Below are 27,236 nucleotides of genomic sequence, written 5' to 3'. Positions count from 1 at the left end.
AGACGGCAACGCCTCAAGTCCCGTGAGCCGATGTGTGTCTCATGTCCTACTCTATCTTGACAACGATCACACCAACACCCCAAGGGGTAAAGCCAGCCGCCGGACATGGACAGGGCAGAACCGGACAAGCTCCACTCATTATTTTCACGTGCATGTAGTTGTATGTATTTGAGGATTCATAATTGAGGTATTCAATCATATCAATAATTTGAGGCGTGACCGATCACTGCCCGCGGAGGGTGCGTCCACAAGCATTTGAGGGGTCGGATTTGGTGCGGGCGTTTGAGGGGTCAGATTTGGTGTATCCGGTTGTAGATGCTGTTAGCAATACTTACTAGTTACTCCAAAAAAAGAAGGCACCTATATATAGTCAAGATATCCATCCATGAAATTGGCGACGGCGCCAGATGTTCATGTTGAAATTCGTACATCTACATCACCGAGCATCTATTGGGAGTTAATAAGAACACAGAACACAGCTACTCCTAGTAAGTAAATAAAGTCAACATCACAAATCTAGCACGAAGAACACGCAAACCGATTACATTCCATCGCATAAGATACACGTCCCGACATAGGTTGATGTTATCAGGATCTTGGGAACAAGCTAAACATCATGATATTCTGAAACTTCCATCTGCAGATCTAGACCCTCACTGCTGCCATGAGTTTCTGCAAGCAGGTGGCGTGCTGTACTGCGGTGTGCTGGAAAGAGTGGTGATCTGAAAAGCCATACTCTGAAAATTCTGATTCTACATGGATGAATCGACCAGGCAGCGACTTCTTTGCAAGTGTTTCCTGCCATATGTCAAAGAAATCCACCATAATTCCCCGCAGAAAAAGAAGTCTACCAAAATTTCGCTCGACTTTTCTGTGGAAGATAGGGGATAACAATCTACCTGCACCGAAAGCGACAACAAACTTCATGTCAGCCTTGCAAGCGCGGAAACGGTCTCAGACAAAACCACTGAAAACTGCATTTCTTGGTGGGTTCTAGAATTTGTGTGAACCGGTGGAACTTTCTTATCATAAAATTCAAAGTGCAATATTAAGAGTATCCCCAGTATCAATGCCACAGAAAGGTTCATCTGTTTTGGTGGAAGTTTTGCAGGTTTTGGTGCTGAACTTGGGGGAAGATTTCTTTTTGCCCCTAGTCAAATTATTAGATTCAATAACTCCAAGTGCTATTTCCGAAATTTCTTGTTACCAGACATATTGGTAGGAACCAGCAACTTTTATTACTGAGATATGTTTCCCTACTAACTTGACTAACAACGGCATAAGGAAGGCGCTGATGGTTCACAAATACTCCCTCCGTTTCAAAATAAGTGTCTCAACTTTGTACTAACATTAGTACAAAGTTATACTACTAAGCTTAAGACACTTATTTTGGGACAGAGGGAGTAGAAGAGTTGCAGGCTGGTGCATACAATAGAATATACTAGAACTCATCTAGTTTTCCCCTTCTTCTAATTAAGAATTTGAGCTAATTACACAGACAAAGTTGCAGATCAAAACATATGTTTACAAGTTAATGAATATTTCCAAACAATGAGATGTCTTCATGAACTATGGCTAGAAAGGATATCAAGAGCCTTATTTAAAGCTCAGAAGGTGTACTTTAAAAATAAAAATCATGTACTCCCTCCGTTCCGAATTACTTGTCTTGGATTTGTCTAGATATGGATGTATCTAGACTCATTTTAGTGCTAGATACCTCCGTATCTAGACAAATCCAAGACAAGTAATTCGGAACGGAGGGAGTAGGTGCCACAGATCATCGTCTACATGCGTTAAGTTCATCAACCTCGCCGTATATAATTTATCTAACTCACAGTAAAGAATAAAAACATGAAATAGGCTGTAGTTTTCTACTTATCGATAGAGGGTATCTCATGCTAGCTTGAACATGTATAAACCCATTGTTCAATTAGCAGGACTTACTCAAACTCAAATACAGAATTGATTCACTACATATGGTTTGAGCCTCGTCTTTTACTAACATAAGTCAAACAATCAATCAGTCCATCGATTAAGGCCAACAAGGTACAAACAGAAAATGGAAAAGAAAGAAAAATAAGAGTGGAACCTACATCACGATTCCTCAGTGTTTCAGAATTGTTAAAATAGTAACAGTGATTTTTGCTCGAGCACAGGAAAATGTAACAATCATAGTGTAATATAATAAGAACAATATAAATAAAACAAATGAAACTTATGATAAAATATGTAAGGCAAAATGAGGGGTCAACAGAGCACAAAAGATAAATACAAGCAGCATCCAAGTAGCTTCATTGTGAGACTCAATGATTAGTTGAGTTCTACGCAAATTTTCAAGTTCCCTCAGGGGTACTTTATTCTCCTGTTACCGATTTCTCACTTCTTTTTTGAAATGCACATGTACCAAAAAAGAAGTGAGAAATCATTTGACTTATTATTGCCATATCCTCCTGCAAAGTTCAGGGGTACTATATACTGCAAATTGTTTTACAATCTGAGGAAGTGCAGACAACACCACTTATTGCAGGTTGTTTTTTCTTATATGTTTCCTGAGCTAGTAACTTCGGAAAATATGCATTTTGACGGGATGGCACTCTCCAGGTAACAATTTTGACAATTATGCATAAATTGAATTCAGTATTCCAGTTGCCTGATTGCAACTGCAGAAACGGCCAGGTCAAAACCAGAGATTCTGATTATTCTAGCTTTGCTAAGGTGTCCAGTAGGTAAAGATGATGACACATGGATACGGTAAAGATGATGATGACACACCAATATGGAAAGGATGATCCTGACTGGGTAATTCAGAAAATGTCAAACTACGGCGTCTAGCTACTAGGCCAAGTCATGCATAGAGATACTTTTCAATAACTACTGGTATCTGTGATTTTTCTATTCAGCTGCCTAATGAAAAACACCTGACCGATAATGTGAAGATAAATTTTGTAACAACAATCACGTAACAGTCTTTATCAAATGATAGAAAGGTTCACATAAACAAAATATTCGTGATGCTTATAGTTTGAATTATGTAAGTGAAGAAGATTATTAACATTAGAATTTAGATACACAAATCATTCAATCTAAAACTGCAGCACATATGCCCAATTTGATTAAGCCTTTATGATTTTATCCGGAGGTGCATGTGATCCAAAGTCCAAGAACCCTTTATGACGCCATTGACAAGATCAGACAAAATGTCAAAATTTTAGTTTTACTGGGAATAACTTGGAATTAAAGACGAAGAGCTTGTGGTGTGAACCCGGTAAGATCGTTGAAAAAAGGATTCACTGGGGTCCCATGAGTAAATATTCTTTATTTGACTGGAAGTAATTGCTATATTAGTAGTGTCAACTATCTACTTAGTATTCAGTCAAGTACTCCCATTCCATTTAAGTGGATGTATTCAATTTACGCAGTATAGCCTCCTTTTATGTACTATTTCTAAATAGTAATTGGCGGTGTCAATAATGTGTACACTCTGGATCCGCATGCAGTTTATCTTCTCAGCCTACTTTTCAATAGATCAAGTCAGCATCTAAGATAGTCTATGAGAGCTACTCCCCCCGTCCCCAAATAGATGACGTATAAACTGAGTCATAAAGCCAATGCTTTCTAAGTCTGACCAAGTATATATATACAAAAATGTGAAGATAAACGATACCAAGTAAATATAATACATCCCCCATTAGATATATTTTCATAATGTATTTATTCAATATTGTAGTTGTTGCTATTTTCTTCTATTTATCTGGCCAAACTTAGAAATAATTGACTTTTTGACCTAATTTATACGCCGTGTATTTGGGACAGAGGGAGTAATACACATCGTCATCTAATTACAGCAAGGCATTGAAATATAACCTAAAGATATCTTACCTACCACTCTCTAGTCTCTATGCCTCCATACCCAAATTAGAGCTCCCCGGAGAGGAGAAAAATGGCTGTGCGGCTCTTTCTGGCCCTTCTTTTATCATTCTCCTTCCAGCTTTGCTCTTGTGCTCCCCCATGGCAGATCATGACCACTGGCTCATACATGACACCAGAAGATCATGAGAGAATCTTTCTCATCTCACCAGATACCACCTTCTCTTGTGGCTTCCATCGAGTTGGAACAAATGCTTTCACCTTCTCCATCTGGTACACCACCGTGAAAACGGTTGTCTGGACGGCAAATCCCTACTCCACGGTGAATGGCTACTTCTCCCCAGTGAACCTTTACGGCTCCAGGATATCTCTGAAACACGATGGAAACCTGGTCCTGACAGATAACAATGGCTCAATGGTATGGGAAAGCAAGACATCTTCAGGCAAGCACACAATTGTTTCCCTCCTCAACACTGGCAACCTTGTTATCAGTGATTCTGGTAATAATACTGTATGGCAGAGCTTTCACACACCAACAGACACCTTGCTCCCTTGGCAAAACTTGACGAAAGACACAAGGTTAGTCTCTGGTTACCATCACCTCTATTTTGACAACGACAATGTCTTGCGCCTATTATATGATGGCCCAGAGATTACAAGCATCTACTGGCCAAGTCCAGATTATAATGCATTGAAAAATGGACGCAATAGATATAACAGCACCAGGGTAGCATTTCTTGATGACGAGGGTAATTTTGTGTCAAGTGATGGGTTTAAAATAGAGGCTTCAGATTCAGGTCCTGGGATAAAGAGGAGGATCACAATTGATCACGATGGCAATTTCAGAATGTACAGCTTGGATGTGTCAACAGGGAATTGGGTGGTCACAGGGCAGGCGGTAATACAGATGTGCTATGTGCACGGATTATGTGGTAAGAATGGGCTTTGTGACTACTCAGGGGGCCTTAAATGTAGATGCCCTCCAGAACATGTGATGGTTGATCCAACAGATTGGAACAAGGGATGCAAACCAGCATTCATAATTGGCAGCAATCAACCACATGAGGACTTTACATTTGTTAAGCAACCTCATGCAGACTTCTATGGCTTTGATCTGGGCTCTAATCAATCCATCTCATTTAAGACATGCAGGGGCATTTGCCTGAACAGCAGCTCATGCATATCTTTCACATACAAGGGTGGGGATGGTTGGTGTTACACTAAAGACATACTCTACAACGGTCAGGTGTACCCATATTTCCCAGGACACAACTACATGAAAGTACCAAAGAGTTTCAACGGTTCAGCATCCTCAATCTCCAAACAAGAAAGCCTAACCTGCAGACCCAATGGTTCGGAGATTATGCTAGGATCAGCAAATATGTATGGAATGAAGAAGGACAACATAAAGTGGATATACTTATATGTCTTTATTGCAATATTGGGAGCTCTAGAGTTGTTTGTTATTGTGACAGGATGGTGCCTTTTTTTCAGAAAGAGTAACATGCCAAAATCAATGGAGGATGGATACAAGATGATAAGAAACCAGTTCAGGCGGTTTACATACAGAGAATTGAGTGAAGCAACTGGAAAATTCAAAGAAGAGATTGGGAGAGGGGGTGCTGGAATTGTTTATAGAGGAGTACTTGAAGATAAGAAAATAGTGGCAGTAAAGAAACTCACAAATGTTCAACAGGGAGAAGAGGAATTCTGGGCAGAAGTGACTCTAATTGGAAGGATCAATCACATAAATTTGGTCAGGATGATGGGATTTTGCTCAGAAGGGAAAAACAGATTGTTGGTATATGAGTATGTGGAGAATGAGTCACTGGACAAGTACCTCTTTGGTGAGAGAAGTACCGAAAGTCTGCTCGGTTGGAGCCAAAGGTACAAGATCGCCTTGGGCACAGCAAGGGGTCTTGCTTATCTTCATCATGAATGCCTTGAATGGATAGTCCATTGTGACGTGAAGCCAGAAAACATACTCCTAAGTCGAGATTTCAATGCCAAAATAGCGGACTTCGGACTAGCCAAGCTTGCAAAGCGAGATAGCGCTAACTTCAATTTCACCCAAATGAGAGGCACGATGGGCTACATGGCACCAGAATGGGCACTGAATATGCCGATCAATGCAAAGGTCGATGTTTACAGCTATGGGGTTGTGCTTCTGGAAATTTTGACTGGAACTAGGGTTTCAAGTGGCATAATTGCCAACGAAAGACGAATGGGGTTTCCAGACTTTATCCAGGAGGCCAAACAGATTCTGGCTACCGAGAATTCAATGATCTTGTGGATGCAAAATTGAAGGGGCATTTCGATCTAGAGCAGGCTACTGCAATGGTGAGAATAGCTGTTTCATGCCTTGGAGACAGAAGCAAGAGGCCGACAATGGACGAAGTTCTGAAGTCTCTTATGTCATATGATGATGAAGACAACCATCCTGCCTATTCACATTGATATGAGCTGATGCAAAGATTTGGGCTATCCGCCCTGTGTGTCAACTCTGTTGATGTTACAAACCAATAGGCATAAGTAGATAAGATACAAAAAAATGTTGTGTGCGTTTGCAAGAAGCTATTGTAAAGTGTAGCAGTTTTTTGTGTTTCAAATTCAACAAATAAACAGTACTCCCTCCGTTTCAAAATAAGTGTCGTAGTTTTAGTTCAAGGAGGGGTGTGATGGACTAATATTTTCTTACATAAAGGTATCAAGTGTTCTCATAACAGCAATGCTTTCTTTTTATCAACAAATTTGGTCAAACTAGAGAGAAGGGGGCAACTCAGTTACATCTATGCTTCACTTATCACGCACAATTGCACGTGGACGAAACGAATCATCTCGAGTCTACACTCTACACACACTCCATCTTAACGCAGACGAAAATAAACACCACATTAAGATGGAAAAAATCTCACCTGTTTACATTAAAAGAAATTTCGTTAAATGCACCAGCTATTGCGTGGTGTTTAGCTGGAATGATTTAACGATTCAGAATAAAAGTTGGTAACCCATTAGTCTGTACCAACGATTATCCAAACCAAATGTGTTGACAACCCATTGCTATAGTTTGAATCAACATCTGCTTTGTTCCAGAATTTGGTTCATTTCATAAGGAAACAGATAAAACAATCGCCGGCCAGCGGCGAGGCAGACAAAACAGACATGACTTTGTCAAAGGCGGAAGCACACCGCAAAGCTAAAGCTAGTACAACACGGGAAGTAGGAAGTATTCTGGAGGAAGTTCAGGATTTAGTGGGGAATTTCTCTAGTTTCCGTTTGAGCATAATTGAGAGGGATGCAAATGTTGCAGCCCATCTCTGTAAAAAGGCGTAGATGCTTATGGCTCAATTGCATCCCTCCTTTCCTTGCTGATACTCTTCGGCAAGATTGTAATTCAGATGATTGATCAATAAAGCTCATTGAATCGCAACAACAACAAAAAACTAAAGCCAGTACATTATGGGCAGTAGCTCACCTACTAGTTGTTGCGTGCCCCTCGTCGTCGTTGGGGCACTGGCCGTGGTCTACTGCTGCCAGCTGCCTCCTGGCCCTAGGGGCTCACCGGCGCTGGCCGGCCGCACCGACGAGCCGCCGCCCGCCGGAGATGTCCGCCCTGGCTCCCAAGCTTGCGCTTCCGATTGTCGGCGTCGCCTACCGGAGTTGCAGGAGCCCGTCGACCGGAGCTAGCGTCTTCCGCCATCTCTCCGTGGTGGCTTGGTCCGTGCCACCGCCGGCAGTCGGTTGCCTGCCGCCGTCGTATCGCTGCCTCGCCGTCGCGTAAGACCCGAGTGACCGAGCGCCTAACCCTGTGGGCCTGTGGCCGAGCGAGCAGAAGCGCCACCACGGGCCTACTTCAACCCAATATGAACGTTTGGTTGCCCCACTGGCCCATTTAGGAACGGGGTCGTCTTATTCTGTGCAGTTTGCCTAAAAAAAGTTCTCACCCACATGTAAAATATAGTCACCCCTAAAAAAAACATGTAAAATATAGTCTTGCCCTAAAAATGTAAAATATAGCCTCCGTAAATAAGTTGTACTCCCTCGATTCATAAATATTTGTCTTTCCAGAGATTTCAACAAGTGACATACGGAGCAAAATGAGTGAATCTACACTCTTAAAATATGTCTATATACATCCATATGTGGTAGTCCATTTGAAATCTCTAAAAAGATAAATATTTAGAAACGGAGGGAGTAAAATATAGCCAAGATATACATCCCATGATAGTTACGACGGCATCAGATGTTCATGTTCAAAAAAATTGTACAACAACATTACCCAGCAGCATCTACTGGGAGCTAATGAGAACATAAAACACAGCTACTCGGTCGCTCAGATGACCATTACAACTTGCTATTCCTTGCAAATAAATCAGGTTAACATCTCAAACATGGTAGAGGAAGGGATACTTAGCCGCGAAGAACGTACAAATTGATTACATTTCAGCACATAAGATACATGTCCTGGCATACGTTGATGTTACCATGATCTTGGGTACAAGTTAAACATCATGATATTCTGAAACTTCCATCTGTGGATCTAAGCCCTCACAGCTGCCATGAGTTGTTGCAAGCAAGTAGCGTACTGAACTGCCGTGTGCTGGAAAGAGTAGTGGTCTGAAAGGCCATACTCTGCAAAATTAGATTCTACATGGATGAATCGACCAGGGAGCGACTTCTTTGCGAGTGTTTCCTGCCATATGTCAAAGAAGTCTACCATAATTGCCCTGGACTTTTCGATGGAAGACAGGGGGTAATACTCTACCTGCACCGAAAGCAACATAAACCTTCGTGTCAGCCTTGCAAGCATGGAAATGATCTTGGACATAAACCACTGAATACTGGATTTCTCAGTGGGTTCTAAAATTTGGGAACCAGTGGAATATCTTGAAAATAAAACCGCAACTGTAGTATTGAAAGTATCCCTATTATCCATGCCACAGAAATGTTTATCTCCTTTGGTGGGAAGTTTTGCAGGTTTTGGTGCTAACTTTTAAGTCCTAAGAAGGCAGATTTTTTTTTTCACTGGTCAACATATTAGATTCAACAACTTTGACCGCTATTTTTGAAATTTCTTGTTAACAGAAATATTGGTAGGGACCAGAAAATTTTGTTAACGAGATTTGTTTACCTGCTAACTCGAGTAACAACGGAAAAAGAAACGCACTGATGGTTCATAAAGAGTTACAGGCAGGTCCATACAACAGAGTATTCTAGAATTCATCTAGTTTCCCCCTTCTTTCAGTTTATTTGAACTAATTACACAGATAAAGGTGTAGATCATGATCATATCATATGTTTACAGGTTAATGAATGTGTCCAAATAATGAGATGACCCTCTGAACTATTGCTAGAAAGGATATTAACTTACGAATTTAAAGCTCGGAAGGTGCACTTCAAAAATAAAATCATGTAGGTGCGACAGATCATCTTCTACATCTGCTAAGTTCATCAAGCACAACATAGGTAGATTTATCTAACTCACAATAAAGCAAAAAAAAAACGAAATGTACTTATCAATAGAGGACATCCCATACTAGCCAGGCCCTGTATAGATCTAGACATCAAGAATTAGGCTGAGAATCTAAGCAGCAAAACCCCATTGTTATATTAACAGTACTCAGTACTTACTCAAACTAATTACAAAATTGATTCTATGCATTTGGTATGAGTCTCATCTTTAACTAAGAAAAGTCAACAATCAATGAGTCCATACAATTAAGGCCAACAGGGTATGACCAAAAATAGAAAAGGAAGAAAATGATAGCAATACCTCCATCATGATTCCTCTTAGTGTTTCAGTATTGTTAGGAACACATTTTCCTATCCTCAAGCAAAAATCGCCCAGTTGATACTGGAATCCCTATAAACAGAAACATTGTAACATGTGAATCTAACAAACTTTTCATATGAGACACTGCAACAAACACACTGTAATAATAAGCACAATATAAAACGAATAGAAGATGGAACAATAACAACAACAACAACAAAGCCTTTAGTCCCAAACAAGTTGGGGTAGGCTAGAGGTGAAACCCATAAGATCTTGCGACCAACTCATGGCTCTGGCACATGGATAGCAAGCTTCCACGCACCCCTGTCCATAGCTAGTTCTTTGGTGATACTCCAATCCTTCAGGTCTCTCTTAACGGACTCCTCCCATGTCAAATTCGGTCTGCCCCGACCTCTCTTGACATTCTCCGCACGCTTTAGTCGTCCGCTATGCACTGGAGCTTCTGGGGGCCTGCGCTGAATATGCCCAAACCATCTCAGACGATGTTGGACAAGCTTCTCTTCAATTGGTGCTACCCCAACTCTATCTCGTATATCACCATTCCGGACTCTATCCTTCCTCGTGTGGCCACACATCCATCTCAACATACGCATTTCTGCCACACCTAACTATTGAACATGTCGCCTTTTAGTCGGCCAACACTCAGCGCCATACAACATTGCGGGTCGAACAGCCGTCCTGTAGAACTTGCCTTTTAGCTTTTGTGGCACTCTCTTGTCACAGAGAATGCCAGAAGCTTGGCGCCACTTCATCCATCCGTCTTTGATTCGATGGTTCACATCTTCATCAATACCCCCATCCTCCTGCAACATTGACCCCAAATATCGAAAGGTGTCCTTCTGAGGTACCACCTGCCCATCAAGGCTAACCTCCTCCTCCTCACACCTAGTAGTACTGAAACCGCACATTATGTACTCGGTTTAGTTCTACTAAGCCTAAACCCTTTCGATTCCAAGGTTTGTCTTCATAACTCTAACTTCCTATTTACCCCCGCCCGACTATCGTCAACTAGCACCACATCATCCGCAAAGGGCATACACCATGGGATATCTCCTTGTATTTGAATAGAAGATGGAACTTATGAAAAAATATCTAGGACAAAATGAGGGGTTAACAGAGTAGAAAAGATAAATATAAGCAACATCCAAATAGCTTCATTGTGAGACTCAATGATCAGGTAAGTTGTATGCAAATTTCCGTCGATCACTACTAACTGAAAGGCATCCACTTCCTGAAATTAGAAGTCGAACTGGAAGCTGGTAGATGGTCTATTTTGTCACTGTTGTTCGCTTGAAAGATGTGAAACCATGCAATTGGTTTAGATCTATACAGAAAATGGATTTAAGGACTGGTTCAACAATGGGGTAGTTTCATTCCCGCCTTTTGTAATTAGGTAGTGTGAATTCCTTGAAAGAATTAGCCTGAGGTTCAACAATTTAATCGCCACTGGTTCAATTAAACAAAGAAAATAGATTTTACAAACCTAAATCCTTAGGTGTGACATCAAAGAAGAAATCGGAAGGGCGGGGAAGGAAACAAGGTGACCTCGAAGTTGAGGTTGACGCGGGCCTTGAAGGACTGGAGCTTCTCCATGACCTGGGAGAAGGCGGCGTCCGCCTGCAGGACGAGGCGCTGGTTCCGGAGGATGGAGAAGTAGAGCCCGGGGCGCTCGTGGAGCGCGACGCCGAGGAGCTCGCGGGGCACGTCGGGGGGCAGGTTCTGCTGCGCCCCGCCCGGGCCGTCCCGCGTCATCGGGCGGTAGAAGATGATGGAGGTCTTCCAGCGGCCGTCCTTGGTGCCGCCGAGGGACTCCGCGCAGCCGCAGGCCTCCGACAGGATCTGGGTGTTGAGCGTCACCCCAGGGTTCGGGTGCCAGTGCATCAGCCTGCGCCGGGGAAACGCGGAGACGGGGTGAGCCAGCGGCTGGGCGCCGTGGGAAGAGAGGGGGGAGGGGGAGAGGCGCGAGCACGGTACCACTTGGCGGGCGCCATGGCGGCTAGTCGGTGGAGCGCCGGCGACGAGGGGCGACGGCTGTGTCTTGAGTCCTGACAGGGTGCGGGCTCCCGGGCTTGGCAATGTGAGATTCTGTCTTGAACCCCAAATGCTAAATCTCACTTGTCTCCGGCGCTCCCGCCGTGGCCGGCCCAATAACGTGAGGTTTTATGAAGGTTCCGACCGGTTTTTCCTTTTTCTATATTTTGTTCTTATTATTGGTTTTCTTTTGCTTTTTTCTATTTTTCAAATACATGTCGACTTTTTTTAAATATAAGTTGAACATATTTTAGTTACACATTCAATATTTTTCGAATACATGTTGAACATTTTTCAAATGCACATTGAATGTTTTCTGAATACAGGACGAATTTATTCATAAATTTCATGAACATTTTTTAAACCATGCGAACATTTTTAAGTGTTATGAACATTTTTGAAAATGTCATGACCAATATTTTTGAAAGGTACAAACAATTTTTCTAGAATTACGTGAACACATTTTGTACATTGTATGAACATTTCGTAATGTGATGATTTTTTTGTAATGATATGAGCATTCTTTAAAAATCACTAAACAATGTATATTTCAGCCGAATCATTATCTAATCATATGAACAAGCTAACTCATTTTCATAGTAACTTTTCAAGTTTTCATGCACGCCGCAAAAATAGCTAACTTGTGAACAACTATGCAATGAAACCAAACAACTTAACTGCATTGCCTTTTTATTTCTCTTGCAATTGCAAAGTTGATTTACATCATCATTTGTTTTTTTACTACAACATCGTTGATCAAAATTGGCTTCATGCCCTAGCCTATCACAACTATACATAGCATGGCTTTTACATTTTGTGGCATCCTTCCATGTAATAGGGTAAACTTGGATGTGATGTGGTTAGAGTACAGTCGTGCATATTAAAACATATTAAAACTCTACATGGGACTAGTCCCACAAAATAATTCCACTTTGGTCTCATAGGTATTGACAAATCGAAAATGACATGGTGACATGTGTGAGACGCCTGAGCCATGCCCAGGGCTGGAATTTAAGCCAAGCCGAATTGGCTCTGCTCGACTCGTTACTTCTTGTTAAGATAATGAGTTAGCTAGGCTCGACTCACTAAAATATTGAACTTAGATTCAAACATGGTTCGACTCGTCTTGATTCATTAACTCATTATAATTGTGAACAACAAAGTATAGCCATATATAATATATGCAACAATCTAACGCATATATTTACGAACATATCTTTTTTCTCCATGAAAAATAGCAATCAACAGTTTATAGCCAAAGGGTACATGTCTCACTCCACAACTCAACTCAATCAGTTAGCGAGCCTTGATAAAACTTAGGTTACTCAACAAGTTCCGGCCCAGTAAAGCCAAACTATGAGCTATTAATTTTAGCCCGCAAGTGTCGAGTTTTATTTCCAACCCTACCACACTAAAAAGACCAACTCTTGTACATCTCCGGTAGATGATTTCCTGATGATCCGAATGCTTTTATTTCCAATCTCTGTTATTTCTTGAAATCCTAAAGTATATTACAGAAAAGCCAAGACATAAGAGAAATTGAGGATGGAGTGTCAAAGATCAAAGAGGTGTTGCGTAGGCGTTTGCCAAAGTTCATGGATGTAATCCACTGGCTAGGAGGATTTGCAAGTGACACCTATAGTTCGTCCTGGGATGCAGTGGTGTACCTGCGGAGCACCTAATGTATATCACTTGGTCTGTAATGTCTGCATGTAGGTCACCACGCCTACCAGCGGTCTCAGCGGCGGAGCTAGGCATGAATCTCATGGGTCGGGGGAGGGGGAGGGGGGGGGGGGGCAAAAGTCAAAACATGAACAACTAAGAGGACAAAGATTGATATTTTCCTTATCCAATCCTTGCACAGTAAAATTCCTTCACTGTTTTGGCTAAGGTTGAGGGGCCACAGCTACCTTAGACTTGCACTAAGCTTCGCCACTGAGTGGTGTAGCTGTGTAAGCGTTATGTTATGCATGGGTGCATATGATTTCTCTGTTTTGAATGGTTGTTTGAAGATTGCTCATCACGCCTACCACGCCGTGCGTGTAAATGGTTTCGGTGGTTACTTTTACATTTAGTATGTTTGCAGGTTTAGTTTCCTTGCTTTTGGTCGTTTATCATGCTTTGTAGAACTGTAGCTGTTTCTTCCATAAAAATCAACGAGAAGGCTCATTGTTCCGAAAATAAAATAAAAAGACCGGTAAAAGATCCGTACAACTCCTCCGCTTAGAGCACACATGCGTGGCCACCGACGGGCCAGGGGCATTGCACGTACTACGTACGACCGTGTCACACCAGCTGCTCTTGGATGCCTCGAAGTGCCACGGTGATGGTGGCAAACGAAGGCCTCCTCGAAGGCTCCGCGTCCCACGCCCGGCAGATGAGATCAACCAGGGCTCCGGTAGCAACAGCCGCGTCGCTTTCCGGGAGCTTCGGCCTCAGTTTTCCATCCGCTACCTCCAACGCAATCTGTGAAGCGCAACAATGCAGACAGACCGAGTCAGCAAACACACTCCATGGCTAGCAGCTCCAAATTAAAGATAATGGAATGCAGCTCGTGCCCTTGATTTGATTACCTTGCTTGGCCCGTAGCTCGTGTCTATGTACGGGTGCTCCCCGGTGACGAGCTCGTTGAGCATGACGCCGAAGCTGTACACGTCGCACTTCTCCGTGTACGGCTCGCAGCGGATCACCTCGGGCGCCATGTACACGTACGTCCCTGCTGACAAGATACTCAGTTCAAGAACTGTCGCGGACTCGCGGGAGAAGTGGAGAAATTCGCCGGCGTGCATGCATGCATGGGCGGGCGATCGAGCGAGTGGCGTCTTACCGGTTTCGCCGGTGAGCGCCTGTGCGCCGTCCGGCAGGAACCTGGCGTGGCCCAAGTCCGCGACCCGCGCGCGCGAGTCGGCGTCCAGCAGCACGTTGCTCGGCTTCAGGTCCCGGTGCAGCACCCGCGGCGTCTGCTCGTGGAGGTGCCGCATCGCCAGCGCGACCTCCAGCGCCCTGCTCACCCTCTGCGCCAGCGGCCGCGACGGCGGCAGCTCCTTCCTGCGGCGCTCCTTGCCCCCGTGCAGCCACTCCCCCAGCGTGGCGCCGCTCAGGAGCTCCGTCACCAGGAAGCAGCTCTCCGGCGGGCGCAGGCACGCGCCCATCAGCCGCAGCACGTGCGGGTGCCGCTGCCGCGAAAGCGCGTCCAGCTCCTGCGCGAAGAAGGCCTCGGCGCTCGGGTTGGAGCGGAGGAGCTCCGGCCTGATCCACTTCACCGCCACGTCGAGGCCCCTCCACGTCGCCCGGTGTATGTCCGCCGTCGTCCCTCGCCCTATCGTCTCGTGCAGCTCGATCTGTTCCCCACTTCCCCGAACAGCACGCCATCAGAAAACCTGATCGATATGCACGCACGACTTTTGCCGTGATCGATCTGCTCTTATTGATTCGTTACCTCGTCCCGTGCGACGGACCAGCCGTGCTGCACCGCGAGGTCTCTCGTGGCGGCCAAGCACGGGTCGCAGGGCGGCGCTTCGATCGATTCCGGCTCTTCGTCCCCGTCCTCGTCGTCGGTCGCCATCGCGGCCTCCGCATCTCCGTCGTCGCTCCTGTGAGGCGAGCGCTGCTCGTCGTTGGAGGCGGCGGACATGAGGTGCAGGAAGCCGTGCTCCTGGGCGACCTCGAGGCAGAACCGGAGGTACTGCTGCGCGTTCTCCAGCCGGGCCTTGTACGTCTCCTTGAGATCGCTCTGCTTCTGCAGCTCCTCCTTGAGCTTCGCGACCTTGACAACACGCACGGCACGTAGTACAACACAGAGCTAGAATCAGCCACTGCAAATCTCCGACCATTTCCTCGAGTTGAGTTGTAGGATATGTGTCAATGTGTGTACCTGTTGGCAGCAGTCATGGTTGGGTGAGGGCGATGAGAAGATGCCGGCGAGGCGGCCGCGGAGGCCGCGGTGCTCGTGCCGCGTGCGCTGCCCGTTGCCCGTCGGCGTGCTCTCCATGGCTGGTATTGAATGGAGAAACGAAAAGGCGGATGAAATTGGAAACCGTGGGGAGTGACGGTGCAAGGTGTAAGCAGACAAGAGGCGCGGTTCATCCAATGCAATGTGCGCCAGTGTTTTGGAATTTTCGTAGCAGAAGCATGAATGCGATTGGTGGCATTTTCGAACCGGTGGGTATCAAGCCGGCAAGCTTCGCAGGCCCAACTGCCCAAGTGCTTTGCTATGGGCACATATTTTTCATTTTCCGGTTAGGCCGTCGGAAGCAACTAGTTAACGAGCGCTCTTTCGGGAGTCTCGCAACGATCAACGTTATTTGGCGCGCTCTCAGTCATTCGCCACGTGTCGCGCTTTGGACGCTCCATTCGGATTTTTTTTTCCGCACGCGTTTTCGGCTTTTTAAACGATTTTTTTCTGGGTTTTTCGACGTTTTGGTTTTCTCCCTATCTTTCTTAGCCTTTCGATCAAAAAATAAATTTCACGAAAAAACGTGTTTTCCTTTATTTTAATTTCGCGAAAGTCACGGTTTTTTCCACGAGAGGCACGGTTGTGCTTTAGCGAGAGTCACGATCGTGCCTTTTGGAAACGAAAAAAAACGACGTTTTCTGTTTTTTTTTCTTTCGCGAGAGTCACGGTTTTGCTTCCGTGAGAGGCACGGTTGTGCTTTTGCGAGAGTCACGGCCGTGCCTCTCGGAAAAGGGAAAAATAAAACACGTTTTCTGTTTTTTTTCTTTCGTGAGAGTCACGGTTTTGCTTCGCGAGAGGCATGGTTGTGCTTTCGCGAAAGTCACGACCGTGCCTCTAGGAAAGGGAAAAACAAAACACATTTTCTGTTTTTTTCTTTCGTGAGAGTCACGGTTTTGCTTCCGCGAGAGGCACGGTTGTGCTTTCGCGAAAGTCACGGCCGTGCCTCTAGGAAAGGGAAAAAATACACGTTTTTTGTTTTTTTTCTTTCTTTCGCGAGAGTCATAGTTTTGCTTCGCGAGAGGCATGGTTGTGCCTTCGCGAGAGTCACGGCCGTGCCTCTCGGAACGAAAAAAACGCGTTTTCTTTTTTTTTTCCCTTCCACGAGAGTCACGGTTTTGCTTTCACGAGAGTCACGGTTGTGATTTTGCGAGAGGCACGGGCGTGCCTCTTTCGGAAAGGAAAAAAACCGTGCTCCCGGTTCGGTTTTTTCATTCGGTTTTTTTCGTCCGTTTTTTCGTGAAAATAAAAGTTCGTCAAAACCTATCAATATGGGATCTATTTTTGAAGATCTCGATGCGAGGAATCCAATGATGAAAACGATTCGAGATTTGGACGCACGATTTAAGAGATAAAATGTTTTGAATAAACGGATCTACGAAAAAAGGGAAAACTCACAGGTTGTGACAAGTGGCGCGCTGCATGTGCGCCACTTGTCGCGACCTGGGAAAGTAGAGTGTTCTTTGCAACGAGTACTCCTTAATTAGTGATTTCGGTCTGCATCTAGAATTGGGCTAGATTTGATAACAGTTTTACTAAAACACATCTAGAGTGTCATAAGTATTGCACATCTAAGTTATATGTCATTGATCTTACATTGAGATTTGTGTGAATATTTTCTTTTTTATTTTTCTCTTTATGCTTGATTCACTCACTTAGATGTGCAATAACTAAAGCACATCTAGATGTGCCCTAAACACACCCATTTGATAAAGCAGGCAACACAATTTGTCCCAACGATACCTAGCTTATTGCCAAAACCTTCGCTTTTGAGATCAACTAGTTAACGAGCGCTCCTTCGGAAGCCTCGCAAGGATCAGCGCCACTTGGCGCGCTCTCAGCCAATCACCACGTGTCGCGTTCTGGGTGCTCCCTTCGGATTTCTTTTTATTTTTCTGCACGCGTTTTCGGCTTTTTAAACGGTTTTTTCGGAGGTTTTTGACGTTTTGGTTTTTCACCGGTCTTCCTTAGCTTTTCGATAAAAAATTCAAAAAAATTTGCGCGAAAAACGTGTTTCCTTTTTCTTTTCTTTCGCGAGAGTCGCGGTTTTGCTTCCGTGAGAGGTACGGTTTTGCTTTCGCGAGAGTCACAGCCGTGCCTCTCGGAAACGAAAAAAATGTGTTTTCTGTTTTTTCTTTTCGCGAGAGTCACGGTTGAAAGATCGTGGATGTCGCCTAGAGGGGTGGGGGTGAATAGGAGCTTTAAAATAATTACAGTTTAGGCTTGACCAAATGCGAAATAAACCTAGCGGTTAATTTGTCAAGCACACAACCTATAACAACTAGGCTCACCTATGTGCACCAACAACTTATGCTAAGCAAGACAAACAACTAAGTGATAGCAAGATATATGACAAGAAACAATATGACTATCACAAAGTAAAGTGCATAAGTAAAGGGCTCGGGTAAGAGATAATCGAGGCACCCAGAGACGATGATGTATCCCGAAGTTCACACCCTTGCGGATGCTAATCTCCGTTTGGGGCGGTGTGGAGACATAATGCTCCCCAAGAAGCCACTAGGGCCACCGTAATCTCCTCACGCTCTCGCATAATGCAAGATGATGTGATTCCATTAAGGGACCCTTGAGGGCAGTCACCGAACTCATACACTTTGGCAACCCTTGGGGGCGATCACCGGAACCCGTCAAATTGCTCGGGCGATCTCCACAACCTAATTAGAGACCCCGACGCTTGCCCGGAGCTTTACACCACAATGATTGAGCTCCGAACACCACCAACCGTCTAGGGCACCAAGGCACCCAAGATGAACAAGCTCAAGGGTACCAAGCACCCAAGAGTAATAAGCTTCTCAACTTGTAACTTCCACGTATCACCGTGGAGAACTCAAACCGATGCATCAAATGCAATGGCAAGGGCACACGGAGTGCCCAAGTCCTTCTCTCCCAAATCCCATTACGGGCCAGTTTTACCACGGACCGTTAATGGGCCGAGGGTTACTAAGGGCCTCATATGGGCCAAAAGACGTCATGGTCCATACATGGGCCGGAAGTTAAAACAGACTGGAATTATATTGGATGGCCCAGATGACGCTACTGGGCCTAATTCGGATAGGCCGTAAACGGGCCCTGGGTTAGCGGGCTGTAAATGGGTTATATGCGAACAGACCGTTAACAGGCTTGCCATGGGCCGGCCCGCCACCTTTTGACCAAGTCCAACGGGCCGGTCTTTTCACATGAATGGGACTCTGTTGGGCCGTGCCACGTGTCGACGTATCATAGGCGCTTTGAGTCCAATGGGTGGATGACATTTGTCCCAATGGTGAACCGACACGTGTTTCCTCCAGCCAATGATGATTTTATACATGGAAAATCCCCATTGGTCGGGGCTGTTAACGGGTTATCAGATACAAAACCGGGCCCGATAGCTTAACGGCGTTCTATTACGATGGATGCCACATGTCAGTTACCCTTGACGAAAGCACTTCTGTGACGCGCGATTTATCGTCATGGAAGTGGACACTTCCGTGATGATAATTTTGGTAATGTCATGGAACACTTCTACGATAGCACAAGTATGACTATCTTGATTCTGTCATAAAATTGTCATGGATGTACATGCATGATAGAAAACATGACCTACTGTGACAAAAATATATCATCACGGAAGTGTATTTTTTTGTAGTGTATAGAGCTAGTTCAACTCTAGTGTAAAACTATTTGGACTAGCCTGTAGAGCTAGTTCAACTCTAGTGTAAAACTATTTGAACTAGCTTCTAGAGCTAGTTCAACTCTAGTGTAAAATCATTTGAACTAGCTTGTAGAGCTAGTTCAACTCTAGTGTAAAATTATTTGTACTAGATTATAGAGTTGGTTCTACTCTAGTGTAAAATTATTTGAACTAGCTTCTAGATCTAGTTCAACTCTAGTGTAAAATTATTTGAACTAGCTTGTAAAACTAGTTCAACTCTAGTGTAAAATTATTTGTACTAGGTTATAGAGCTAGTTCTACTCTAGTGTAAAATTATTTGAACTAGCTTGTAGAGCTAGTTCAATTTTAGTGTAAATTATTTGAATTAGCTTATAGAGCTAGTTCAACACTACTGTAAAATTATTTGAACTAGCCTGTAGAGCTAGTTATACTCTTGTGTAAAATTATTTGAACTAGCTTGTAGAGCTAGTTCAATTCTAGTGTAAAAATATTTTTACTAGGTTATAGAGCTAGTTCAACTCTAGTGTAAAACTATTTGAACTAGCCTGTAGAGCTAGTTCAACTCTAGTGTAAAATTATTTGAACTAGCTTGCAGAGCTAGTTCAACTCTAGTGTATAATTATTTGTACGAGGTTATAGAGCTAGTTCAACTCTAGTATAACACTACTGCAGGATGCTGCTAACGCGACACTACGATCAGAGACCCTTCGAGAAACTGTGTGCGATGCAATAATCGCAAACGGTGGTGTATGAAAATCGTCAAAAAAGGTGAAAACGTTTGTGATGGGGGATGAATCAAACACGCTTTAGATTTTAGTTGAGCGTGCGATGAAGAGCATATGGTTCAGTTCAATTAACCGTTTGCGATGAGGAGGAACAAAAGAAACGGGCAGCCAGATGAAGGTGTGTGCGATACACAGCATACGGTTCACTTGGATGAACTGTTTGTGATTAGGCAACACAAAAGAAACGAGCAACCAGATGAAGGTGTGTGCGATATACAGCATACGGTTCACTCGGATGAACTGTTTGTGATTAGGCAACACAAAAGAAACGGTCAGCCAGATTAAGGTGTGTGCGATATACGGCATGCGGTTCACTCAGATGAACTGTTTGCGTTGACAAAAGAGAACAGAAACGGTTCAACTTAACAAGACGTGTGTGTTGTGCGATGGGATTGCATGCGGTTCACTCGGCCGTTGTTGTCAGTGTGTGACCTCTGTGGCAACCGTTCGCTCCCCAGGCGCCTCTTCGTGTATCGTGGCAATCATCCACCGACTCTTCGCCTTTCCCTCTCGATTTGGAACTGCTGTCGCATGCTAGCTCTTCCTCCCTTCTCCATTTTCCTTTACCCTTCCTTCTGCCATTGTTTGATTTTCTTCTCCATGGAGGGAACAAGCCGAAAACTACCCCTTTATTCTTGCCCCGATCTGAATGATGACGCGGTGGAGGAACTCATTGATCGGTGTGATGTCATCACCTCGGCTAGCATGGCAGGTTCGTTCAAGACCATTCTCGACTCAACTAATAACATCATTACAAGGAACCCAAGCGTCCAGGAGCGGTTTGATCTCCCCTATCTTCTTCGCTGTGACCCTGCTGACTGGCGTGGGGACGAGGGAAGCCTCGCCTTGTGTAAGTTGATGCCGCTTGATAATGATACGTATGATGTTAAGATGCCATCGCTTGAGGGCAAGGCTTCGGCAGGCGCAAATGAAGATTGGGTTGTTTATATTGGGTACAACTGCGAGTGGGAACTTGTGAATGTGTACACTCATCACCGGGTTTCACTTCAAAAAATCTCAGACGACTGCCCAGAGGTTGATTACACCGGTATTCTACATGAGTTCATGTGACGCCCTCGATTCAATCGTACACTAATCATACACGCAAATGTGTACGATCAAGATCAAGGACTCATGGGAAGATATCACAACACAACTCTAGACACAAATTAAAATAATACAAGCTTTATATTACAAGCCAGGGGCCTCAAAGGCTCGAATACATAAGCTCGAATACACAAGAGTCAGCGGAAGCAACAATATCTGAGTACAGATATAAGTTAGACAAGTTTGCCTTAAGAAGGCTAGCACAAAAACAACATCGATCAAAAAGGCAAGGCCTCCTGCCTGGGAGCCTCCTAACTACTCCTAGTCGTCTGCGGTCTTCACGTAGTTGTAGGCATCCTCCGGGATAGTAGTAGTCATCAGTAGCGTCGTCTGGCTCCTGGGATCCGTCATCTGGTCGCAACAATCGGGTATGGGGGAAAAGAAGTAGCAAAGCAACCGTGAGTACTCATCCAAAGTACTCGCAAGACTTACATCAGATCTAAACTAAGTATGTATCTGTATCAAAGGAAATGGCTGTATCTGTGGACTAAACTGCAGAATGCCAGAAGAGAAGGGGAAAGCCTAGCCTATCGAAGACTAGCATCTTCAAGCATCTTGCAGCATATAGAAGAGTACAGATCAACATAATGCAAAGTAGTAGTGTTATCAACCTCGGCCAGAGATCCTTTCTCGACTCCCAGCGAGAAAGCAATCCCAGAGCCATACTATCCAGTTATCATCTCATATCCAAGTCTCATATCCATCCATTCCTCATCGCAAGTATCCAGTTCTAGTTGTATCGATCGGGATACAACTCCAAGTGTCCGTTACCGTAGGATAGGCTATCGATAGATGTTTTCTTCCCTGCAGGGGTGCACCAACTTACCCACCATGCTCGATTAACTCCGGCTGGACACACTTTCCTGGGTCATGCCCGGCCTCGGCCAAACAATATGCCACAACCCGGCCTAGGCTTAATAGAGAGGCCAACACACCGGACTAAACCTATGCCCCCAGGGGTCATGGGCCATCTCCCCGGGAACTCCTGCACGTTGCGTACGCGGCCGGTGAGCAGACCTAGCTACCTCCTTCAACAAGGTAGGAGCTTACGCAGTCCAACCCGGCGCACGCCGCTCAGTCGCTGACGTCTATTAAGCTTCGGCTGATGTATACGACGCAGAACGCCCATACTATGCCCACGTGATGGTTAGTGCTATCTGGCCAGAGGCCCCTCGGATCAAATATCCAAATCGTAGTGGATTAGGAATGCGCGGTAACGAGTAGAGACTCACGATCGATGTGACCCCGTCGCCCCGTCTCGAGTACTTGCGGCAAGGGCTAAGAATGCCCGACCACGCCTCGTAAGTATCTCGCGGGCACCTTCCAGGTCAACCCGACTCCACATCACTCGCTATTAAGCTCGCGCGGGTACCCCTCAGGGTCGACCCATCTTTAGTAACATGGATCAGTGTAAAGTCATAGTAACCATAGTAACTGTGTGTCTAACACCAAGGGGAAAACCCGAGGAATCACCCCCGATGAATCCCACTCGATGTTATCATCAAGGTGAATGTAAGAGGATCCACCCTCGAGGTTCACACTTGAGGGGTTGCAGGATAGAGCGGTAACGGAAGTGGTTAAGGAGGAAATCACCCTCGATGACCTTGACCGTATAGCTACACTGCAGAGATCTCATCAGGAGTGATGTAAGAGGTTCCACCCTGGGCACTCGATGGTGACTCTGCAGAGTTGTACAACTAGGGGGGTGATGTGCGGTGTCGGGACCTGGACGTCGATCACGTTGATCGAGTCATCGAACATAAAGCGAGGCAACTGGGACAAGTTGGGGGTCACTGATGGATCACTAACCAACCTATACTAAGCAGTTTAGGATAAGCAGGTAAGGTATGAAAGCAGGTAACAAAAACAGGCTATGCATCAGAGTAGGATCATACAGAAAGCAGTAGCAGTTCTAATGCAAGCATGAGAGGGAAAGAAATGGGCGATATCGGAATGCTCAAGGGGGGTTTGCTTGCCTGGTTGCTCTGGCGAGGAGGGGGGTCATCGTCGACGTAGTCGATCACAAGGGCAACATCGGTCTCGGGGTCTACCGGAGAGAAGAGGGGGAAGAAACAGTAAATATAAAGCAAACATAGCACCACAAAGCATAACATGGCAATAAGATGTGCCGGGTGTGACCTAACACGGTAGGAGGTGATACCGGCGAAGGGGGGAAACATCCGGGAAAGTATCCCCGGTGTTTCGCGTTTTCGGACGGATGAACCAGAGGGGGAAAGTTGCGTGTTCGCTATGCTAGGGATGTGTGACGGACGAACGGGCTGCGTATCCGGGTTCGTCTCGTCGTTCTGAGCAACTTTCATGTACAAAGTTTTTCCATCCGAGCTACGGTTTATTTTATAATAATTTTAAAAGATTTAAATCATTTTTAGGATTTATTTAATTAATTAAATCAACATTATCCAGAATAGTGTTTGCTGTCGTCAACATGACGTCAGCATGACATCAGCAGTTGACCTGGTCAACCTAACAGGTGGGTCCCACCTGTTAGTGACACATTTAATTATCCAGTTTAATTAACCTAAACATGATTAATTAGGAGGGTGGGCCCCATTGTCATTGACTAGTTAATTTACTAACAATAGTTAGCTTAATTAGTCATTTGGTTAAACTTAATCAGGATTAATTAGTTTAATTATCTGTTTAGTTTAATTAATCAAGATTAATTAAGTTATTAATTATTATTTTATTTATTATTCATTTTTTAAAACCTTTTTTTAACGTTCGGGGGCTGGGGCCCCACTGTCATTGGCCCCAGGGGGCTGACGGGCGCACGGGCGAAACGGCAGCGGGCGCCAGCCGGGCGACGGGCGCCAGGATCTGGCGCAGCCTGGCTGGCCCTGGACGCCGGCAGGGACTGAGGAGGTCGCAGGGAGGGCACTGGGCGCGGGCGCGCGCGGCGTACAGGCATAGTAGGAACGAGGCGGCGCGGCGCACGGGGACAAGGGGCGCGAGCGCGGCGCAGGCGAAGCAGAGCAGCTGAAGCAGGGGGCGCGACGCGGGCGGGACGCGGGCGCCGGTGCGCGGCACGCGCGGCCACGAGGCCAGCAGGGGAGAGAGGGGACGCGGACGGGCGTGGTCCGCGCGCGGTGAGCGCGAGGCCACGACGCGGTACAGCGGCTAGCGGCGGCACCGGTAGCAGAACAGCGAGTAGCAGGGGGCGGGACGCGTGAGCTTCAGCGCGGGCAGGCGCGGCGTTCGGGGCACGACTCGGCGCACGTATGGTGCGGTGTGCGCATGCGTGCTGTGAACGGTGCCGGCGATAGAGGGGTAGGAGGAGAGCTCACGGTGATGCGTAGGGACATGGGCAGCGGTGCTCGGGGAGGTTGACGGGGACGGCGTGACGGAGAGGAGGCAACGAGGTCGGGGTGGCGCGGGGTTCCAGCAACGTCCGTGGAGCTCCGGGCGGCAGTGAACAAGGATGAGGCGGCGACGTACGGCTGGTCGGGCGCGGCGTCGGGGCTCCCAGATCGGGAGAGGGGGGAGGCGAGCAGGACGGTGGTGGGGCGGCGCCGGCGGTGTTCGACGGGGCCGGAGCAACTGGCCCGATCCAGACGGGATCGAGCGAGGGAGGGGGAGTGGGGAACGAGGAGGAGTGGGGGGGAGGGTCGAGCAGAGTGGGGTGTCGTGGGGGAGTTAGGGTTACGGGGAGGGAGTGACAAGGACGCCCGACTGGGCCTGGTGGGCCGGCCGATGCGGCTGCCAGCCGGGCCGTTCGGTCCAGCGTGGGGGGGTCTTTCCCCCTTTTTAGCATTTCCCCCTTTTAAACGAAAAACCTTCTCTGTTTTCCTTATTAAAGGGCATTTAAACACTTTTAAAAAAATTGGTTCACCACCAAAATTAGTTAGGGATTATTTGCCACATGACGAACATTTTGGATTTCATGTTTGAGCAATTTTGGATTTCCCTCATAATTTGAATTTGAAATTTGACTTTGATTTTTCATCAAGTGACAATTAACTCAGTAAGCATGGTGACCTGGCACCATTAATCGATGATTACTGTAGCATGACACTGGGGGTGTTAAAGTTCAAATACGATCATGTTGACTGTCATCTACGGAAGATAGCAATTTGTCGAGTTCCCAACCGCTCTTGGCGTTATAGGAATGCTTATATTGTCGCTATCTTCGACAAGCTTGTTGCCATCCTTCGTGGTTCGACTCGATGGATATTGCTCAAAAGTCAGTTTCTATACACGGATGAGTACTATGATGCAATTCAATACGAGGGTCCTGTGTTTGCTGCCACCACTCATCGCACTATTTTTGCATGGAATCCTCATGATTTCGGTACATTTGTATTCCACCGTAATTATAATTGTTTCATCCACATGCATGCAGGTTAGCTAGTTTCCCTTTACTAATTAACTTTCTTGTGTTTCCAAGGTCCTGTGAACATTCCACCACATATACTTGAAAATTTTATTCACGAGCATGAGGACAAGCAGGACCCATATACTCAGTGGCGCCTGGCAACTTATTCTGATGGATCACCTCTTCTTGTCTGTATACGGGGCACTCCTAATGTTACTAAGGAAGCAGATGTTGTCTCATATGGTCGCACTCTCCGGACCTATTCCAACATCCGTTGTAGGGTATTCGGGATGGATACTAGTGTACTAGTGCCAACACCTTCTCCCTGGTTCAGTATTGAAAGTCTTGGAGGAAACTCGCTCTTCCTTGGAAAAACTATCCAATGATGGTGGAAGGCGATCCAGCTGCTGCTCACACAACGTTACTACTATTTATGAGAAGCAACTGTATCTATACCTCGGACATTAATATGCTTCCCTACCGTCCCAATATGGGTCCTGACATAGGCCGCTTCAGCCTTGATGATCAGTCATGCGTTGGTCTTGATATTGACAGTAGCTAGCCCTTCCCAGAGAATCACTTGTGGTTCAAAGCAAGCATTTCCAACGCCGACAAGTGGTTGAGCTGAAGTTCATTTCATCGCTTTGTTATTTGTTGTGTGAGAAAAACTTTACTAGAATGTTTTGTTGGAAACGATCTATAATCCAACGTGTATCCTCGTTGTTGTTGTGGGTTGATGACTGGTTGTATGTAATCAATGGTATATTTGCATATGCGTCCATGAACTCACGCCTGCTAGTGGTGTCCATATGAACAGTGCTAGTGATTTTAGTTGCAAAAATTAGATAGTGCTAGTGATTTGTAGCTGCATATTTTGACAAATCGCAGTGTTACAAGGTTGACAAATGTCAATGTTACTAGATAAACAAATGTCAATGTTTCCAGTTTGAGAAATGGCAACATACCCAAAATGACAGATATGCAAATCTTACCCAATTGTTTGTACGTGGTTGCACATAGGTCATGCAAAACAACCGTTTGTGTTGAAGGGATGCAGAAATCCTGCTCGCCACATTTTCCCTTGGCTTCCTAGGGAAGCTGTCGGTTTGCATACGGGTGTTAAAAATAAAACATTTGCGATGAGTGTTTTATATTTAAAAATCGTTGATGTTTTTTAAAAAGAAAATCATTTGATAAGTCTGTACATTAAGAGAGAAAAACGCAAGTTCGTTCAAACCATATCTTTCATTCAGTCACACTGCGAATTTATATTCATATGATCGAGAATTCGAGATACAGTATTAAACCCCAAAAAAATATTTCCGGCGGCGGCGGAGGCGGCGTGCCGCGCTGTCGTCGTTGTTGTCGTCCTCTAGGATGCCGTTGTTGAAGTCTTGAAGGCAGCACAAAATGTTCTTCACTTGTAAATCAAAGATCATGTCGTCACGCGATCCACGGGCGGGGCGCGGGAGGACGGCAACTAGCGCCACTGAGCGGTAGCGGTCAACGGTAGCGTCCCATGCCGCTGAGGGGGGGGGGCACGGGCACGAGCACGGGCGCGGCGGGTGCAGCCAAATGCACGGGACCGGTGCCGCGGTGGGTGGAGGGGCGCGCACGGGCGCGGCGGGTTTAGCCAAACGCACGAGGGCCGGGCACGGTGGGTAGAGGGGCGCGCACGGGCATGGGCATGGGCGCTG

At 45.6% G+C, this 27,236-nt stretch overlaps 1 protein-coding gene, 1 long non-coding RNA gene and 2 pseudogenes across 2 annotated transcripts; 1 reads left to right on the top strand and 3 right to left on the bottom strand.

Moving 5' to 3' along the window:
* Positions 1 to 346: 346 nt before the first annotated feature.
* On the bottom strand, positions 347 to 7,823 carry LOC125509267. The gene is made up of 2 exons (XR_007284019.1): positions 7,343 to 7,823; positions 347 to 899 (listed from the first exon to the last, which is right to left on the bottom strand). It is a non-coding gene; the product is annotated as an uncharacterized LOC125509267 (long non-coding RNA).
* On the top strand, positions 1,763 to 7,334 carry LOC125509266 (annotated as a pseudogene).
* Positions 7,824 to 8,067: 244 nt separating the features above from the next.
* On the bottom strand, positions 8,068 to 11,780 carry LOC125509265 (mediator of RNA polymerase II transcription subunit 20a-like). The gene is made up of 4 exons (XM_048674196.1): positions 11,636 to 11,780; positions 11,207 to 11,546; positions 9,641 to 9,730; positions 8,068 to 8,632 (listed from the first exon to the last, which is right to left on the bottom strand). Exons 1-4 carry the CDS (start codon positions 11,650 to 11,652, stop codon positions 8,408 to 8,410), a joined length of 672 nt encoding a protein of 223 aa, XP_048530153.1. The 5' UTR covers positions 11,653 to 11,780; the 3' UTR covers positions 8,068 to 8,407.
* A 2,198-nt stretch (positions 11,781 to 13,978) lies between these two features.
* On the bottom strand, positions 13,979 to 15,683 carry LOC125507057 (annotated as a pseudogene).
* Positions 15,684 to 27,236: the final 11,553 nt, after the last annotated feature.

The sequence above is a fragment of the Triticum urartu genome, chromosome 5, assembly GCF_003073215.2.
Source record: "Triticum urartu cultivar G1812 chromosome 5, Tu2.1, whole genome shotgun sequence".
Taxonomy (NCBI): Eukaryota; Viridiplantae; Streptophyta; class Magnoliopsida; order Poales; family Poaceae; genus Triticum; species Triticum urartu.
This window is presented reverse-complemented; position numbering and strand designations above follow the sequence as displayed.

Excerpts from the sequence above, each read along its gene's own strand:
- LOC125509265 (XM_048674196.1), bottom strand. Across the intron at positions 9,731-11,206 it reads GCGTCAACCTCAACTTCGAG|GGATTCCAGTATCAACTGGG; the intron begins GTCACCTTGTTT and ends TTCTGTTTATAG. Across the intron at positions 8,633-9,640 it reads TAAGAGGAATCATGATGGAG|GTAGAGTATTACCCCCTGTC; the intron begins GTATTGCTATCA and ends CTTTCGGTGCAG.